The sequence below is a fragment of the Panthera uncia genome (assembly GCF_023721935.1).
Source record: "Panthera uncia isolate 11264 chromosome C1 unlocalized genomic scaffold, Puncia_PCG_1.0 HiC_scaffold_4, whole genome shotgun sequence".
In the NCBI taxonomy this organism is placed as follows: Eukaryota; Metazoa; Chordata; class Mammalia; order Carnivora; family Felidae; genus Panthera; species Panthera uncia.
The window spans coordinates 93,393,652-93,413,636 of record NW_026057585.1 but is presented as its reverse complement, the minus strand read 5'-3'; the positions used below and the strand labels follow the sequence as shown (position 1 = coordinate 93,413,636).

The window sequence follows — 19,985 nt, the reverse complement described above, 5'->3', positions numbered from 1 at the left end:
CATAGAGATCGATGTGGCTTAAAAGAAAAGTGGATTCAAAGTGCTCTCACTGAAAGGAACATTGCAGACATCCAACAGAAGTTATATTTACTTTGCCCGAGCCTTGCTAATGCAGTCGGGGTATAGTTTTCGCTTACTCAAAGAGTGCGGGGTAAGCAAATACTTTATTAAAAAGCAATAGATCTTTCGTCACGGAAGACAAAGGAAGACCTCTGGGGTTTCTTTTTTTTTTTTGAAAAGAAAAGTTTTTTTAATGTTTATTTATTTGAGAGACAGAGCATGAACGGGGGAGGGTCAGAGAGAGAGGGTGATACAGAATCCAAAGCAGGCTCCAGGCTCCGAGCTGTCAGCACAGAGCCCGACACGGGGCTCGAACTCACAGACCGCGAGATCGTGACCTGAGCAGAAGCCGGACACTTAACCAACTGGGCCACCCGGCGCCCCGACCTTTGGGGTTTCTAACCTAATCTGGGCCTCTGTGGCTTCTGGTGGGCCAAGCGCTCGGTCTCGGATTTCCAACAAATGCATGGGGAAGTCCTGGGTAGAAAGGGGGCCGGCATGGACCCTGTCATTTGTGTGGCATGGAGATTCACTCTGTAAATCCGGCTGCCGTCCATGAAGGAGGTGGGTGCACTTGAGATTCTTGCTCCTGTACGCGTTGGACAAGCGCGTTTTATTGAGCCGTGACGCATGCCCAAAGATGGAAGACCCACACTAGAAACTGGAAAGCCATCCTTGGGTGCATCACAACCAAAGGCATGACCAGCATCACAGTTAAGAACGTGGGTTCTGGACTGGGGCTGTCTGGGTTGAACCCCTGGCCTGCCTATGAGTAACCGTCTAACCTTAGGTACGTTCCTTGATCTCTCCATGCCTCATTTTTCTCATCTATAAGGCAGGGATAAAGTCAGGGTTGTCGTGAAGAGAATATCTATAGAATGAGAGCATATCTGCAGAGTGGTTAGCAGGGCGCTCAAGCCAGTCTTAGGAAGCTGTCTTAGCCTGTTTGGGCTGCTATAGCAAATTACCATAGACTGGGTGGCTTATAAACAACAGAAATTTCTTTGTCACAGTTCCGGATGCTGGAAGTCTGAAAACGTGGCTGCGTTCTGGTGAGGGCCCCCTTCCGATTGCGGGGTGCTCACTTCTCCCTGTGTCCCCACATGGGGGAAACCGAAGGGAGCTGGGTCTCTGTTATTAGGGCATTAATCCCCTGCCTGAGGGCTCATGACCTCAGCACCTCCCAAAGGTCCCGCAAAATGGGCTTGCTGATCCTTTTATAAGGATGTTGCATGAAGCAAATGAGATGTGTATTTCCGCAAAAAAGATCCGTTGTGTATTACTATGTTTGCAGAGGGCACTGTAGGACTTTTTATCGAAATAGAGCATACCTACAGAAAATAGCATATACTTACACTCCTAAGGGTGCAGCTGAATGAGTTCTCACAACATGAACATATCCACATATCCAACACCTAGATCGAGAAACAGAGCATAACCATCATCCAGAAGCCGCCCCCCCTTGTTCCCCTCCCAGAAGCTACACCTCCAGGTGTAGCCACTGTCCCCAAGCAGTGTTGTTGAGTTCAGTTCTTCTGACACCTAGGTTTCGTGGTCAAGAATATGCACTGTCATACTGACAGTGACAGAGCTGTTATCCCGCCTGGATCCAGGGGAACCTGTGTTTTGATATGAAGGCAGGGTTTCTGGGGGTTAGAGAGAATTCCCGAGTTTAACGGCGCAGTTAAAGGAAAATAGTAACAATGAAAAGCAAGCTCCACATGTTCTGGAAAGGGAGAGAAGGCAGAAACATCCCCGGTGCAGATAATAAAGCCTGCGGTTGCTGATTCGTTAATGGAGAGATGTCCTCGTCAAAGACAGAGTTGGCATTTTGAATTGGCATGTGGTTCTACTAGATAGCATCTACTCCAGGGGAGGGCAGGCAGCAGTTTCCATGAGAGTTTTGTTTTGTTTTTGAGAAGCCTGAGTGTCCGATGCGTACATGTGCAGCGGAAGAAGCAGCCTCTGTCCCCCGACAGTCTGTGCGTTGGTTGGTCTGGGTTTGAGTGCTGGCTTTGGCACTGACCTCCTTGACCCTGGCAAATTATCAGCCCTCCAGGAGCCTCAGCAGTCAGGACTCCCCCAGAGTGTTGTCATGAGAATTGAATCACAGGAGATAATACGCTTCAATCACTGAGCACAATACGTGGCTCATGACAAGGCCTACCTAAAATATTAGCTACCATTGCCACTAGCAGGTGTCTATGTGAACGCTGCAGTTCGCTCCCGTGGGATTTGCAGTCAGAGTCTCGGGCTACCCTTCTCTGTGTCTTCCAGCCCGGGGTGTGTCAAACTTTTTCATAAAATGCCAGGTAGTCAATATGTTCAGCCCACGTGGTCTTTGTTACAACTACTCAGCGCTGCCCTTGTAGCTCAAAAGCAACCACAGACAGTCCGTCCGTATATGAGAGTAGCTCGATACGCCTTTATTTGCCAAAGCGGGCTGCGTGCGTGCGCACGTAGAAAGCCTTCCTCAGGGTAGGCTAGGGGTCGCTTTTGGAGAAATCGGTGGGACCGGTCCTACAGTTAATCAAATCTTGATTATAACTGTGTTTCTGTGTGTTATACCAGGCCCGTGGAATGAGTATGGGCATTCGTAGATCCCAACATGTGTCCATGTATTTGGTTTTTCAAAAATATTTAGTGGGTGTCCCCCAGAAGTCCCCAGGGTCCCAGGCCCTAGGAGGGTAGCAGGGAGCAAGGCAGATAAGATCCATGGAGTGGATACTTCTGGGAGAGAGGCAAGTTGGCGATTCAATAGACAAACCATTGCAAAGAGGATTCCAGGTCGTGATTAGCGGTCTGAAGGCATTGGGCAGAATACAGAATTGGCAGTGGAATTTGCCATAGAGGAGGTGACCGGAGAAGACTGACCTAAGGAGGTGATGTCGCATCCAATAAGGGACACTGACTAGGGTAAGAGAATGAGAGAGCATTCTAAGAAAATGAACGGTTGTTTTTAAAAAGCACAAAAAGAGGGGTCCCTGGTTGGCTCAGTTGGTTAAGCATCAGGATTTCAGCTCAGGTCATGATCTTACGGTTCGTGGGATCGAGCCCCACGTGGGGCCCTGCACTGAGAGCACAGAGCCTGCTTGGGATTCTCTCGCTCTCTCTGCGCTTCCCCTGCTCGCACTCTCTCTCTCTCAAACTAAATAAACTTTTAAAACACACAAAGAGCTCAGGAATATGTAAAACAAAAAGTAAGAGGCCCCCGTTCTCTGTCTCCTCAGCCTTGACTCTGCTTTCCTTAAACAGGGTGAATAAATGGACTCTAATAAGGTAACCTTCCAGGGAATGAACACTCCTGGGTCATCCCAACTTTCCCTCACCTGGGACAACATAGGTCTCCCACCCGCCTCAGTTTGGGCACACACGCTGTCCCTCCAGTTTAGGTCCCGAGTGAGGTTGTGTTTCTGGCCAGGCACCGCGAGCAGGGGTCTCCCAGCCCGGGGCCTAGCCTGGGTGCAGCCGAAAGGATGGCGAGGGTGGTGGGCTTTTTCTCCCCAGTTTCCCCACCCTCCAAATGGGTTGGACGTGCCAGCACGTTAAAAATTAGCTAGGGCAGCTGATTTCTAGAGAGGTCCTTGTATTTAGATACATGTGGGAGGTATATTGACCATTGGGTTTCAATCGATAGTTTTGTTCTCTCAGGCTTCATGGAAAAACTCTTAAGAGTTTAAAAATCTGAAGCGTCCTGAAAATCCCCAGTGACCTGAGTCGCTGGGGCAGAGATCTAAATGAAATAGTATCCAGACACACATTTTATAAACTGCTCAGGGTCGGGCTGCTTCTCCTGCCTCTTCCCCTGCATGTGTCCTGATGTTGGCAGTAGCTGTTCTGGGCTCCTTTCCTCTCTCCCAGGACGGAGGCTATCCAGGGAGGGACCCGCAGGCCCCCAAGCAGGAACCACAGAAGCATGCACCTGACCCTTTGAGTGACCCCACTCAGACCCAGCACTAGATGCTGTGACGGCCTTTTCTGAGCCCTGCCCATCCAGTGTTTTTTATTTTTTTTTATTCGAGTAATCTCTACACCCAACACGGGGCTCGAACTCACCACCCCAAGATCAAGAGTTGCATGGTCTTTTGACTGAGCCAGCCAGGCGCCCGCTTGCCCACTCAGTTTGTTTGTTTGTTTGTTTGTTTATTTATTTTTGAGAGAGAGAGAGAAAGAGAACAAACGGGGGAGGGGCAGAGAGAGAGGGAAACAGGATCCAAAGCAGGCCCTGCATTGACAGCAGAGAGCCAGATGTGGGGCTCAAACCCACCAACCTCGAGATCATGACCTGAGCCGAAGCGGGACACCCAACTGACTGAGCCACCCAGGTGCCCCTCCCCCTTTCTTTTAATTGTTTTTTTTTTTTTTTTCTTTTCAGTTTTAAGATATGGTTTTCCTTCTACAAAATGCGTTTCTAACATTAGGTTTCTGTTTGAAGTCTTGTGACATTGTGGATCTCTCCATCCCATCAAAGAACACCCCGGGCCCTCTCTTTCTCCGTGGCTTTTGGCTCTTGGCTCTAGCGTGAGGCCCATCCAGACTGAAAGCCCCGTTGGATGATTGGAGGCCGGGCAGAAACTCACCTGCCCCCGGGGTTGGACAGAAGCCAGGTGGCCATGTGGCAGCAGCCGGCCCCCTGTTGAGTTGGGGGCTACAGCAGTGGCTGTGTTTTCACTCTGTGGTGCGGCTAACACTCTGGAGTTCAGCTGGAGGGGTGGTGACCCCTGCGGGGCCCCCTCGGAGCTCATCCAGCTGGAGCCCAGTGTGACGAGAAATTGCCAGCAAAACTGAAAATCTGCTGCTAGCCAGCAAAAGTGTTTGGTCTGAAAACCAACGTGGAGCGGCCAAGACAGGTTTGAACGTGGAAGGCGAGGGGCAGTATTTGGAGCACGGATGCCGCAGGAAAAAGGCTGCCACTTGTCGGTACCGTGGGGCTCTGGGGTGGGTCGATCCCCCCCTCGGGTCTTTGGTGCTCAACTCGAGCATCAGGATTCACCACCATGGCAGGAGGATGATGCCACTGAAGCTGGAGGTGCTCTTAGGTCCAAGGAGAGCAATGGGGCTCTTCTCCGGGGGGTGGGGAGGGGGCTTGCTGAGAAACCACGAGGCAGGTGTCTGAGGTTGGGACCTGGAAGTACCTAGCAGTGTAGAGCAACCGTGTCCGGGCCCCTGGCTCCCCTCCGTGGGAGTCTGAACGAGGCAGCGGGGCCGGTTGGTTTGGGGGAACCTTCCTTTCCAGCCCTGTCCTCCTTATTGCTGCTCGCTTAAGGTGTGAACATCCTAGAACTTCCCCTAGAGGCAGGAGGACAAGGACCATTTGTGGGAGAGTCCCTTTGTCTGGAGCTCAGTCCCCTGTCTGAAAGCTCATGTCGTTGGTCTGTTGGTTATTGTGGTTATCCGGGGTCCCGAGGATGCCCGCTCTGTCTTGCTAGCAGAGCAGCTGGCCCTGCCACGTACCCATTCTTCCCTATTTTATGTGTTTGTAATGTATCTTTCCCCCCTTTTCTTGAATGCTTTACGAGCATTATAGAAATACATAAGGTGGGGCGCCTGGGTGGCTCAGTCGGTTGAGCGTCTGACTTCAGCTCAGGTCATGACCTCACGGTTTGTGAGTTCAAGCCCCGCGTCGGGCCCTGTGCTGACAGCTCAGAGCCTGGAGCCTGCTTCGGACTCTGTGTCTCCCTCTCTCTCTGTCCCTCTCCCCCTCATGCTCTGTCTCTTTCTCTCAAAAATAAATGTTAGAAAAAAAAAAAAGAAATACATAAGGAAGGAAGCATTAGTTTCCTAGAAACACTTCTCTCCCATGATTCGCTGTCTTAAAGAGTTGGGACTCAGAGATTCTGAGAAACCTGGTAACCTATGAGAACGAGAAAGGGACTAACGTAGACTTGAAATCCACAAAAATCTCCAAACTTAAGTAAGTAGTCAACCTCTGTTCACGCTTTCTCCCCAGGTTCTTTATTTTGGGTGTCACAGACTGCCGAGGCACGAAATGCCCACGTGTACAGGAGGCAGCGGGGTAGTGATACCAGAGGAGTCCCTCCATTGAGTTTCTTCAGCACCTGCTGGTTACACGCATTTCCTCGGTCAGGCTCACGACAAACTTGCAGGATAGGCCACGGGCCCTAGCTCATACCTGTGGGAGATGAGGTGTAGAGAAGGAACTTGCCAGGCTTGTGAGGCTCATAAAGAGCAGAGCTGGGTTCGAACCATGTTTCTGGCTGGTGCTCTTTTCGTTTCTCTGGGCCTTTTCCATCCCCAAGATGTCCGTCTTGAAACTATAACAGATGATCAAGGCACCCTCTCAGTCCTCCTTAAGAGCACGTGTCCGTTGAACAAATAATTGCTGAGTGACCGTGACGTGCTGGGTGCTCTTCCAGTCATTAGGATCCGGCAGCGACGAGAACCCACCAAGCCCCTGCTCCCTGGGGCTGCCACTGTAGAAGAGAAGACAGCCAGTCAACAAATCACAATGGCTGCCCTTTAATAGCCATTACAGATTTGTCGTCCATGGAGTTGCTGTCATCCCTCTTAACCCTGTATTGACGTTTCCAGCCCCTCGTCTCTGACTGTATTGCACGGACCATGGGATGGAGGCACGGGTCCCCCCAGTGTCCTCAAAACCTCGTGTTTTGGTTTCGACAGTGACTTGGTGCCATTTTCCGTAGCAACAAAATGGTTGTCGGGTGAGGGACGCGTGCATGAGGTCGTGTTGCAGGTACAGCAGAGGAAAGGGAAGAGAAAGATGAATGCAGGACCAGGGGGCGCTCCCAGGCTTTGAAAGACTAACTGAATGGAGGCTTTGAGAAACTCCCTTCTTCCTGCCAGTGTGCCACACATCAGTGCCCTGACGACCCTGACCTGACCCTGGAGCACTGAGAACACAGGTCCCGCCTCCATCCCAGTGGTCAAAGTGTGTGCCGCGCGATCTTTCTGGTCATTGGTTGGCTTCTGGATCTGTGGTGTTTGCCTAGAGACCCCTTAGCAGAGACTCCTTCCATTTCGGTCCCTACTTTGAAAGGAGTCCTCAGTCCCACCGGCCACAAGCAGTCGCGCCCGGTGCAGTGTTGAGAGGCAGAACAATTGTAGTACCTGGGGGCTCGGACACTCCTCCCCCAGGAAAGAGAAGCATTTACCTTCTTTTGGAAACCATATTTCATCAAATTACCCAAAAGATCTGTGCCTAACAAGGCCAGTCGCCTTCTGTTATCACTGTTTCAACACCCCAAAGAAGGCAGTAAAAAAGAAAAAAAAAAAAAAAAAAAAGGAATCCGCAGATAATTCAAGTACCTGCTTTTTTTAGCTTTTCCTCCCTGCATATCTTTCCATGAGCTGCCAATAAAGCAGAGAGCTCGCCAACTCTCCAGCAAAGGGGCTAATGAGCAGCGACTTGGGTAGTGGGAAAGGAAGCGGTATAATTGGGCGTATTTAGTAGCAAATAAAGGGTTAAGAAGCATTGATCTCACTCATCTTGCTCAAGAGACAGTGCACGCTCGTGGCAAACAAACAACACACCCTTCGTGGTGACTCTCCGTGTGGGGCCAGTCAGTCCTAGGATGGCACCCAGCCCGGGCACAAGCTCTTCCTGGGCAGGGGCATTGGCAGAAGGACAGTGTCTTTCATGCCCCCCAAGAAATCAGGCTGATCATTTCTGAACTGCAGGATCTCTGGCTCCTTATGTAGCAGCGATTTCCCATTTGCCGGTTCTCTGGTTCTATAATCTAACTGAAATTGACAGTCATTGGGAATGAAGTATTTTTCAGGCTAAGGTGGGGTGGGATCTCAGGTTAGGGATTTTAAAATCAGGAGAGAGAATCAGAAGCACTGCGGTTGCCTGGGGTTGGCGGAGTGTTCGACACGCGGCGGGCCAGAGCCTCTGTTCACACACTCATGTTGTCTAGGAGGGAGGCACTTAAGACCTTCCTGACATTGTCCCCAGACCCCTGACTCCCATTCTGCAGAGCCCTGGGAATGGCCCCGGGCCGCTTACTGCCCTGCCGTCAGTAGGACATTGGGATGAGCGCTTCCAGATGGTTAGGGCAGGTACCCCCGAGTGTCGCTTTATCCTCAGGTGGGAGGGAAGCAGAAGGGGCTCCAGGAACAGCTACTAGCGGGGTGTCTGAGCTCACCTGGCCTGCGGGGTGGGCAGGAAGTGTCTTTGCCTCCCTGGGCCCCGATCTCCCTGCCGACAGAATGAGGATTCTGGCTGAGAGACGATTCTTCTGATCTTCCGCGTGTATGGTAGTCAAACTTTGATTCGCTAACAGCCTCACTCGGACTAGCCCCCCCCCCCCCCCCCCCCCCCCCCCCCCCCCCCAACCATGGAAGCCCCCAGGAAACTCTGCCGTGTAACCAGGTGACTTCTACGGGTGCTTGCACTCTTGGGTTCCAAAATTCTTCAGCCTGGCCAGGACCAGCCTTGTCTTAGACTCCAGTGGAGATTCTGCACAGAAAAGCTGTCGGCCCTGGCCTTCCATTCCTTGGATCGGGCATTATTATTCTTAAGAAGTTTTGCTGAGACTTACAAGACTCCAGTTTGCCTGCCTTGTTTGCGTGTTTGCTGGTTTATTTTTGAGGGAATGCAGGATGAGCCTTCTCTTCAAATCCATGAGTCTGTGCCTGCAGCCAGTGCAAAATGCTCACGGGAGACCAGTGTGGGACACTGTTTCGGTGGGTTCCCCGGGGGGGCATTGGGTGGTTCTAACCCCACCACCTCTTCTCCAGTGGTCTCTGCTGGGGACGAACCCTCGTGGGGTCCCTCTCCCGGGGGAGTTCAGGCATCAAGGTTTAGGGGCACCCCAACACCAAAGGTGGGTAATAAACGGTAGCACATGGCTTGACCTCGGCCTTTCCTCTGAGTTTCTGCCTTGGAAAGAAGAGCCGGTGTCTGAGAGGGCCACAGGGCCACTTTGACCCGGCAGTGGTCACACTGTAAATAGAATTCCAAAGGCAAGGCAGGCAGTGCCCTCTCGTTTTCCTTAAGACTCGTCCCTCGCCCAAAGCGCACCCGCAAGCAGCATCAGGTGAGAGGCAGCTCAGGGATCAGGTGGCCCCGCAGCTCAGGGGGCTCAGAGTTTGAGTCGAGCTCATGTAACCAGGGCCATCATGGATTTCATTTATAAAAGAGGTGAGTTGAAGTCAGGTATCCGTCCACGCTTCGCTCCGTGGGATTTTCCTGCTTTTGGATTTCCACCTCCTGGACTGCCGAGGCCGTTCTAAACATTCTGTGGTCTAAATATACCTGGTCTCCATGGAGCCCACAGGGCGGCTGCTGTTGCCTGGGGAGCAGAGGAACCAGATTCTCCTGTGCTCTGTGTGCTAAGCAGGGAGGGAGCAGGCCCGGCAGGGAGCCCCGCATGGTCAGGCAGTTCCCAAAGACACGTTCACAGCCCTGTGTCTGTCCCACCTTGTGGACTCTCCTACCCTTGTTGGGGCAGGGATTCTTATCCAGCTCTGTAAATAGGGGATGGGGACCCTCCCACAGCCCTCCCGCTGCCCTGCCCCGTACAGCCTGTGAGTAGGTAGCAGTTAGATTCCAGACCTCCCATCTGTTTGCTCCGGGGCATCTCGGCCACCTTGGTGTGGACTGACAGAGAGAGAAAGGCACCTGTAACCGTCTTATTCTCCTTTGGTCATTTGTAATCTTTCATTGCTACCTTTGAGTTAACCTATTAGGAACCAGTTCTGGAAAGGTTTCTTGGTGCCAACCACAGAACTAGAAATTGTTTCTCAGTTGTGTGTCTATAAGAGAGAGAGGAGACAAAGAGAGCCGGCTGCCATGCAGAGCAGAGAGTGGGACCAACCCGAATTAAAATGCCCCGAGTCAGGCATTTCTTGGCCTGCTGGAGTGTGCCACCCACATTTCCCAGCAGCCACGGGGTCTGGCACGGTCTCGTGATGGCCGGTCTTCCCAGGGTGCTCCGCAGGGAGCACCGTCCTCCTGGCTTTGAGAGAGTGGCTGGGCTGCGCCCAGCGCTCCCCGGGCCTGCGCACACCCCCAGAATCAGAAGCAGGGAATCCAGGGCGTGGTCTGGGAACATGCCTGACTTAAAGGACTTTAGGGAGACCGTGGCTTTAAAAAAATTACTTTAAATCTTAGTCCCTCTCTTCGTTCTCAGCTGACCTTGCTTATTTTTGATATTTCCCTTTGATGGGAACGGTTCGTCCTGCCGCCTTCAAGCACACCTGCCCACTGCGTCTGGCTTCCCATCAGCACCACCCTCCCCTGGGGTGGTGGGTGCCATCCTGTCTTTCCTGTTCAAGGACTCGACTCCTTTACTCCACCTCCATTTCTTTGCCACTCTTTTGGCAAAACTGGTCAAAGGAGTTTTCTGTATTATTGTCTCCTCTCCTCCCTCCCTTCCTCCTTTCTCTTCCCCTCTCTCTTTCTTCGAACCCAAACTAGGCAGTATGGTATGCTGAAGTCCATGGACAGTGCTTATCATCTCATGGGCTATTTTGTGACAGCGTACTCCTCTGTTATTTTTATTTTTATTTACTTTGAGAGAGAGCACGCGACGAGCAGAGGAGGGGCAGAGAGAGAGAATCCCACGCAGGCTCCGCACTCTCGGTGCAAAGCCCGGCACGGGGCTCGAACTCACGAACGGTGAGATCATGACCTGAGCCAAAGCCAAGAGTCAGACACTCAACTTACTGAGCCACCCAGGCGCCCTGCCTGATCCAGACATCCGTAAATTTTTCAGTAAACATTGCTCAAAGGTAAGGATTCTTTTCTCACATAACTTAATACCACTATCACACCTTACAAATTTTAATAATTTTTCCATAATATCATCAAATAACTATGAAGTTTTTTAAGCTCTAATTGCCTCATCAATGTCATTTTAAAAATGCCTCCTTTGCCGGAAACGGGATCCAAGTAAACTTGACCTCTCTTGGACGACCTCTCTCAGGCTTTTGTCCCCATCCCTACTCTCATATCGCCTTCGCTGGGTTTCCCAGCACCTCCCTTTTTGTGGGACTGTGACCCTGATGAAGGGATCATTCCCTCCTTTTGGAAACTTTCTTCGCTTGGCTTCTGGAGCGCACACTGTCCAGATTTGCTACCTGCCTCATCGGCTGTACCTTCTCAGTCTAAAGCAGTGCCCCTCAGCCCAGGCTGGGCATTAGAATAACGTGGGGAGCGTTTTAAAAATACTGGTTCCTGGGCTCCACCTCCAGAGTTTCTGCTTTAATTGATCTGGGAAGGCGCCTGGACATTAGGATTCACCTGCCTTCCCCTAGTGGTTTTGTTGTGCAGGTTGGGCGAGAACCCCTGGTCTCCCATCGGAGGGCCCCGGCTCAGTGCTCAGGTGCTGGTCCTCCTGCACTCCCAGGGTGACCTCGTCCATCCCACAGCTTGAAATACCACTCCCTGAGCTCCAGACCCATTTATACACCTGTCTCCTTGACATCACCACCTAGATATCTGATAGGTGCTTCGAGCTTACCATGTCCACAGCACTGTTCCACCTGACCTGGAAACGGCGTCGCCATTCAGTTGCTTAGACCAAAACCCTTAGAATCATCCTGGCACCTTCCTTTCTCTCATACCCCGTATCTAATCCATCAGTAAATCCTTGGGGCACCGCCTTCACAATAGATCTCGAAGCCGACCCTTTCTCACTTCCACCCGGGGCAACGGCGGCGGGTTAGCCAAATGATACACTTCCTCACTCCTGGGGAGATGCCGGTGTGGGGCAAAAAGATGGCGAGAAGAATAGGCAAGATTTCTTCTTAAACATGCTGCCCCGCCTTTTCTCCGTGCTTCGTCTTCCAAGAAGAATTGCTTTTTAGTTCTGTGGCTTTTTAGTTCTGTGGCTTGAAAAAGAGAGACCGCATTTCTCTTTCTTGCATTCTCCTGCAGCATATTAGATCAGAGCATAACATTTTATATACATTATTCATTCAGGGATCTTGAGCCCAGGGTAGATGGAAAGACCTGGATCGAGAGTCTGGCTCTGCCACTTACTAGCTCTGTGACCTACTTTATGGAGCCGCTGTAATGACTAAATTAAATAGTGTTTGTAAAGTATGTCATCGTCACTTTGGTAAAGACAGCGTCCATATTATCTAAACCCCTACAGCAACCTATAGGGAGGATTACTAAGTCCGTTTCACAGATGAGGACACTGAGTTTTTAATTTTTAAAAAAAAAATTTATTTGTTCAATTTACATCCAAATTAGTTCGCATATAGTGCAACAGTGATTTCAGGAGTAGATTCCTTAATGCCCCTTCCCCATTGAGCCCATCCCCCCTCCCACAACCCCTCCAGGAACCCTCTGTTTGTTCTCCATATTTATGAGTCTCTTCTGTTTTGTCCCCCTCCCTGTTTTTAAATTATTTTTGCTTCCCTTCCCTTATGTTCATCTGCCCTGGAGGACACTGAGTTTTAGAGAGGGAAGGTCACTTGCCCAAGGTCACACAGTGAGTGAGTAGCGGAACCCACGTTCCCATCCCAGTTGTCTGCCCCTGGACATCCACCCCTCCCCTTCCTAGTGCACGTAATAAGCACGCCCAGTAAACGGTGCTCTGAATAGAGCCGCCTCAGTCCCAGCAGCAGGTGTATTATATGGAACCCAAGAGTAGTTTGGAGCACAGCTGGTGACTGTGCTTCCAGGCTGACTTGTGTTCCTTATCCTCATTCCCTAAATTCTGTTGCCCTAGCGCCCTCGTTCGTGTGATGTTTGCTCCCCTCCCACACCCCAGCTCTTTCAGAGCCTGCTGATGTTACCGGCGTAGCGAGTGGCTGCCGGCTGCGACCTGTCCACGGTGAAGGGAGAACGCCTCCGCTGTTTACCTTCGCGTCGTGCTTTGCTGACCAACTCCCAAAGCATGAGGTCACGCTGTGGGCACAGCTCCTAAAGTCCTCCCGTCACTGGTTCATAGACTGTCCCTTTCTTCCTGCTCCTCTCAGGAACCATGCTGGGCTGCAGCGTCGATTCGAGAACACCTTGTCCCCTGAGATCACGGGACATCTTTATTAACCTGCTGTAAAAGATGCTGTGAAAAGAGTGGTTAAGGGACACCTGGGTGGCTCAGTCGGTTGAGTGTCCGACTTCGGCTCAGGTCACGATCTCGCGGTTCGTGAGTCCGAGCCCCACGTCGGGCTCGCGGCTATCGGCGCGGAGCCCTCTTTGGACCCTCCGTCTCCGTCTCTCTCTGCCCCTCCCCACCTTGTGCCCTCTCGCTCAAAAGTAAATAAGACATTAAAAAGACAAGAACAGGGGCGCCTGGGTGGCGCAGTCGGTTAAGCGTCCGACTTCAGCCAGGTCACGATCTCGCGGTCCGTGAGTTCGAGCCCCGCGTCGGGCTCTGGGCTGATGGCTCGGAGCCTGGAGCCTGTTTCCGATTCTGTGTCTCCCTCTCTCTCTGCCCCTCCCCCGTTCATGCTCTGTCTCTCTCTGTCCCCAAAATAAATAAAAAACGTTGAAAAAAAAAATTAAAAAAAAAAAAAAAAGACAAGAACAGAAAGAGTGGTTAAAGGGTAGGCTTCGGAACCCCCTGCTGGTGAACCAGTGAAGGGAATGGTAGTTCTTGAGAGCAGAGCGCTTCATTGTGTCCCATTTGTACCTGCTGTTAGGTTTAGCTGAGCGGTTTGTTACGGGTTTAAGAATACGGATTCATTACTCTTAATAAGAGTGGCTCATGTTTACCGAGCAGTTGCTACTTACCAGGATCTATGGATGGTAAGCCTTTTGCATGCTTTGTATCATTCAGTCCTCCAAACTAGCTAGCACTGTCCGATGGAACTTTTGCAAGGAGGCAAATGTTCTGTACCTGCACTGTCAGTAACCCCTGACCGCACGCACGGGCTATTGAGCGTGTGAAATGTGGCCAGTGTCACTGAAGAACTGAATTGTTACTTGTGTCTAACTTTAACTAATTCAATGTAGTCCCATGGAGCTGGCAGCTGCTATACTGAACAGCTCAGCTCTCTCCCATTTTACAGATGAGAAAAAGAGAGTTTAAAAAGATTTTTTTTTAACGTTTATTTTTGAGAGAGAGAGAGCACGAGCGGGGGAGGAGCAGAGAGAGAGGGAGACCCAGAATCCGAGGGAGGCTCCAGGCTCCGGGCTGTCAGCATAGAGCCTGAGGCGGGGCTCGAACCCACGAGCGGTGAGATCATGATCTGAGCCGAAGTCGGACGCTTAACCCACTGAGCCACCCAGAGAAAAAAATGAGTTTGGACGGTTGAGCAGTTTGCCGCTCCATAGCAGCAGAGCCAAGCTTTGGACCCCTGCTTCCTGCCCAGAGCGCCCACCCTTCAGCGGCGCGTCACACGCCCTTTCTGTTGTACTTTCTGCAGAAGTTGTTTCCCGGTTGGCAGAATGTTCCCTAACTCGTTATATATGTGTACGTGTGTAACCCACTTGGCAGTAAATGTGCGAGACTTACCTAACCAAAGCTCTGACACTTACCAGAGGATGTAAGAGGAGACCTGCATGACTGGGGGAAAGTTCCACGGCCCCAGATGGCAAGACTTAGTGTCGCAAAGATACCGTCTCCCCCCCAAATAATCCCAAGATTCAGTATAATTCTACTCCAAGCCCCAAAGGTAGTTGAATTGAAATTTGAATCTAAAAGAACGTGCCAGAATAGTCAAAACAGTTTTGGAAAAGAATAGTCGGGGGGTGGGGTGGATTTGTTCTGCCCATATCAAAATGACAAAGTGAAAATAATTAAAAATCAGAGACTGGGGGCGCCTGAGTGGCTGAGCGGGTCAAGCGTCCGAGTCTGGATTTCGGCTCAGGTCATGATCTCAGTTTGTGAGTTCAAGCCCTGCTTTGGGCTCTGCACTGACAGTGTGGAGCCTGCTTGGGATTCTCTCTCTCCCTGGCTCTCTGTCCCTCCCCTACTCTCTTTCTCTCTCAAAATAAATAAACTGAAATCGGAGACTGGCACAGGGACAGGCAATGGCCCAGTTAAAATAATCTAGAAAGGTGGCATATGAAAGCCCAAATCAGGATGGGACCACTAATAATGTGGAAAATGAGTTTTCCATCCAGAAAGTAATAAGGCTCAATTCTTACCTCATGCCACGTATAAAGGTTTAAACATTAAAAAAAAAAAAAAGTAATAAAAAGAAAAGAAAAGAAAAGAAAGAAGAAGAAGAAACCAAAACTATAGAAGGATAAAAATACTTTTGTAATAGTAGACTGGGAAAAACGGGAGACCGTGAAGAAAAAGATTGACCGAGTTGGCTCGGAAAACATAAAAGTTTCTCAATAGGATTAAAAAAAACCCACCATAAGCAAAATTTAAAGGTCATTTGACCCTGGGCAAAAATAATAATTCAAAGCAACACACAGGACTAAATCCTTCACCGGCAGAGAGCTGCGACAGACCAGCAGGAAAAAGAGAAGCAGACAAGATTGAGCAGCGGTTCAAATAGGCGGCTCACAGGAGAAGAAATAGGGAAGGGTGGTCAGCTGCACTAGTGTGGGGAGAAATCCAATTTAGAGCAAGCAGGTACCCGGGCGGCTGAGATCATGACCTCATGATCTCAGCTCAGGCCGGCTCAGTCGGAGGAGTGCACGACTCTTGATCTCGGGCTCGTGAATTCCAGCCCCACGTTGGGCGTAGAGATTGCTCAAAAAAAAAAAAAAAACCTTCAAAAAAAACCCCAGAACAACAATTAGGTACTGTTTTTCAGCAGTTGGACTGGCAAGAATTAGACTAATTGTATCCAGGGTTAGCCCCGCACGGTGAGAGCAGCGTTTTAAAAGGTCTGCAGTTCGGCTGTGAGCACACCCCGCGCAGAAATAGCCACGCAGAGATCAACGGGTGCTCACATGCACGGATCCAGGGATCCACAGAAGCACGTCACATGTGGCATCAGAGAACTGGAGACAGCAGCCATTTAGCTAACAGCGTCCTCTTTCAGAATGCAGGGTGGCTCTGGAAAAACGCAGCCGCTCCGTATGGAATGGTGTGCAAACAGATGCTTCGTACATTGTCGAGAAAAAGCACGTTTCGGAACAATGAGTGTAGCATGACCCTCTTTTGCTCTTTTGATTTTTACGTCTGTGTATGCAGGCGGCATGCTGGGAGGACACACGCGCAAGCTGTTGACAGTGGGGAACGGGGGCCCAGGTGGTCTTTATACTTTATACACACTCCGTGTTGCCGGAATTTTTATGGTGAGCCAGTGTTGTTTTCGGAATAATTGTTTCAAAAGTCTCTTGACCTGAAAAGGGAGTCTGAGTTCCAGCTCTGGCTCCCTCCCTTAGCTGAAAATCACAGTGAGGGTCTTAACCTCCACTGGTTTTAACCACCTTCTCTGTTTAAAAATAAACAAAACAGGGACGCCTGGGTGGCTCAGTCGGTTAAGCATCCGACTTCGGCCCAGGTCATGATCTCACGGTTGGTGAGTTCGACACAGAGCCGTGTCGGGCTCTATGCTGACATCTCGGAGCCTGGAGCCTGCTTCGGATTCTGTGTCTCCCTCTCTCTCTGCCCCAACCCCTCTCACGCTCTGTCTCTCTCTCTCAAAAATAAATAAAACATTAAAAATAAATAAAGAGATAAAAATAAACAAAAAATGTTAAAGCTTTTCCACGTCTCTTGAGTGTTATGGTAGGTGTGGCTACTTTTCTTTTTTTAGTTTTTTTTTTTTTTTAATGTTTATTTATTTTTGAGACGGAGGAGAGAGCACAAGGAAGGGAGGAGCAGAGAGAGAGGGAGACAGAATCTGAAGCAAGCTCTGGGATCTGAGCTGACAGCACAGAGCCTGACGCCGGGCTCGACCTTATGAACCATAAGATCATGACCTGAGCCGAAGTCGGATGCTCAACCGACTAAGCCACCCAGGCGCCCCAGTGTGGCTACTTTTATAATCAAGAAAATGAACAAACGTTCATTTTGCGTCCTTAATAAGGGAGTTCACTAGATCTCGAAAGATTCTGCCAGCTCTAACATCTGTCAAAGACTCCCTGATCTCAGATTTGCTCGGGTGTTGAAAAAAAGAAAGAAAAAGGAAAGTCTGGACTCCGGTATGGTTCCCTGTCCTGAAGTGAGCAAGGCAAGCCCCAGCCGTTGCTGGGAGGGAACTGGGCAGCTTGCACAAGCTCACCGCCCTTTTCCTTTCGGTTCTGGAAACCTTCCTCCCGGGACTGTGGTGCCTGTCTCTCAGGAGAGAGGGTGGCCCCACAGGACTGGGGTCTATCCCGGGCCAGCAGGGCCGCTGGACTCACCCTGGGCCACAGGAAAGAGAGGCTATTTTTGTTGTGGGTGCTGAATGGTTGGCCTCTCGCCAAGAGCGCGTGCTCCTCGGTGTGGTTGATGTCTCTTGCTGCTGCTGCTGCTGTCTCTACCACTGCGTCCAGAAAACACTTGAGAACACGTTTGTCCAGTGCCAAGAGCCCAAACCTGAGATGAGTGTTCTTTTTGTGTGTCTGCACCCCCCACCCCCTCGTCTGGCCATCAGAAGGGCAACAGCAGACCAGAGTACGGCTAGAACAAAGTTGGTGGAAAGACCTGTCTCCTAGGGCTTTCCTTGCCTCCTCACGGTGGTTTCAGAGGATCCAGTTCAAGGATCGGGGCTTTCTTGGCGGAGAGAACCTCCCTCCCCTTCGTTGGCCTTTGCTTACTGCTGCGGTTCGTCTCCCCTCCTGCCCCCACCCGCCAGCCCGGAAACAGGTGTCCTTCTTGGAGCAGGGCTTGACATGATACCCCGACCCGTATCCAACCTAGTCTGTTTCCTTCGGCAAATCTGTGTCCCAGGTCAGCCTCCAGCAAGGAGGCCACCAGAGAAGGGCCACCGTGCCACACAACTCCGGGAGTGGGTGGCGTTTATATAGATAAGGCTGCACGTAGGGCCCCTGGAGTATGTGGCGCTGTGGCCCTGACTCGAAGCCTGGTGCCACGTGAGACCTACTCCCAGGCTGTGGACCCCTCCCAGCATCCAGCTGGCATTGTGCAAAGCACTAGCTGAGGACCTCTTGGGACTGGGCCCCGAGGATACAGCCTTTGCCCTCTGGATGCTGGGTAAGCAGCCGGTGCAGGCGGTTCGAGGTAGACTTGTCTCTTGGTCACCACGGATACATCACTGGACTTGTTTTTTTCTTTTGTTATTTTTTAAAAATATTTATCTTGAGAGAGAGAGAGAGAGCGTGAGTCGGGGAGGGGCAGAGAGACACAGAATCAGCACAGAGCCCACTCAGGGCTCGAGCTCACACACCCTGAGATCAGGACCTGAGCCGAAATGAAGAGTCGGACGCTCAACCGACTGAGCCACCCAGGCGCCCCTCTTCTAAGATTTTATTTTTAAGTGGTCTGCAAACCCAACGTGGGGCTTGAACCCACAACCCCGAGATCAATTGCTCGCTGTACCCACCGAGCCAGCCAGGTGCCCGGGGACTCGTTCCCTTTGCCCTCTGCTACAGCCCCCCTCTTTATCTGTTTCTCACTCCGGGCCGCTCTGTTCACCTGTCAGTTGCAGAGCTACTTTGCCGCCTGCGAGGACGAGACGCCTGCCATCCGGAACCACGACAAGGTCCTGCAGCGCCTGTGCGAGCACTTGGACCACGCCCTGCTGTATGGGTGAGCCGGGGGTCCTTTCCGGAGAAGACCGACCGCAGGGCACCTGGGAGCCTCCAGAGAGAAGTCCTTCGCCTCGTCTGCCCTTTATTTCTTCCCTCTCTCGGCAGAAAGAGATTTGCCTCAGGCCGCAGGCTGTCTGTAATTGCCCCTGTAAATCACCTCCTTGCAGGCGTGAATGTTTGTGGAAAGAATTAGCAGCAAATGAGACCCTGCGTGAAGGCGTGGTGGTTGCCCTGGGCCCCCGCTGGGAGCTGGGAGCTGGGAGCCGGGAGCCGGGACCCTGTTGCTTTCGGCCCCCAGCTCATTTGGGTCATGGCAGCTCCTGTCCTGTTTTCTCAGACTGCAAGACCTGTCATCTGGCTACTGGGTGCTCGTGGTGCATTTCACCCGGAGAGAGGCCATCAAACAGATCGAGGTGCTGCAGCACGTGGCCACCAACCTGGGGCGCAGTGAGTAGGCCCAGGGGGATGCTGGGGAGGGCCCACCGCCGTCCTCCCCGTGGTGGGCGGCCGGGGGCGAAGGTGTGGCCTCAGGGTCAGCCCCGGGAGGCCGATTCCCCCGTGGTGCCCAGTGGCAGAGGGGCGTTCCGCGGCTGGCGCCCTGCGTATGACAGTTAGTTGGGGCGTCACGGACTGGGAGGAAGGACAGTGAGGTGCTGAGGACAACCGGACTCCTCTGGAGCCCCAGCCCGGAACGGGGAGCCTCGCTTCTCTCCCTGAGCTGGTGTTAGCCGCCAGGGCTGGTGCACAGTGCTCATACTTCTCAACCCGTCTGGACCGGGTGACCTGCGCTCTTTCTCAGGTCTCCCTGCCCCGCTGCCAGCTAGGGTCTGACCAGGAGCCGGCCCCTGTCAGGGGTTACGGCCCTGCAACACGACGGGAGGCTCTCTGAGTGTGGGGTGCCCTCCGCTACTCTTCCTTTCCTTCCCGCCCGCCCTGGGCCAGAAGAGCCAGCACCCTGCCAGACCTTCCTTCCGGTTACTCCTGCCGTTTGTTTGCAGGCAGGGCCTGGCTGTACCTGGCGCTCAACGAGAACTCCCTGGAGAGCTACCTGCGGCTGTTCCAGGAGAACCTGGGTCTGCTGCACAAATACTACGTCAAGTGAGTGTCCGGAACGGTCTGTCTCACGTGGCCCCGGAGCTCCCCTTGAACCTTGTCCCTAAGACTCTTGTCACACGCAGGCACCATGGCGTGCCACGTCAGAGGCCTAGCCTGGCATTGCACGCTGGGGACCCGTCAACGGTGGCCGAAGAGGCCTCAGCGCCTTGCCTGTGATGCCTTTGCCGGGAGTCTGGGCGGGCGTCCCCCCCGGGCTCCTGTGTAGCGATGTGGTGCTCTGCCTCTGCCCGATCCTCCACCCCGGCCTCGGACCTTACTAGAATGC

General features: G+C 51.9%; 1 protein-coding gene and 1 long non-coding RNA gene across 2 annotated transcripts in view; one reads left to right on the top strand and one right to left on the bottom strand.

Moving 5' to 3' along the window:
* The window catches only part of PLEKHM2 (pleckstrin homology and RUN domain containing M2), a 35,979-nt gene that overhangs the window by 2,059 nt on the left and 13,935 nt on the right, over nt 1–19,985 (top strand). Inside the window, exons 3-5 of the mRNA XM_049618918.1 lie at nt 18,496–18,602; nt 18,942–19,051; nt 19,603–19,702. Coding sequence (XP_049474875.1) covers nt 18,496–18,602; nt 18,942–19,051; nt 19,603–19,702 — 317 coding nt within the window. The remainder of the gene's footprint in view (nt 1–18,495; nt 18,603–18,941; nt 19,052–19,602; nt 19,703–19,985) is intronic.
* LOC125913073 (uncharacterized) lies at nt 5,993–8,346 on the bottom strand. The gene is made up of 2 exons (XR_007454916.1): nt 8,187–8,346; nt 5,993–6,494 (listed from the first exon to the last, which is right to left on the bottom strand). It is a non-coding gene; the product is annotated as an uncharacterized LOC125913073 (long non-coding RNA).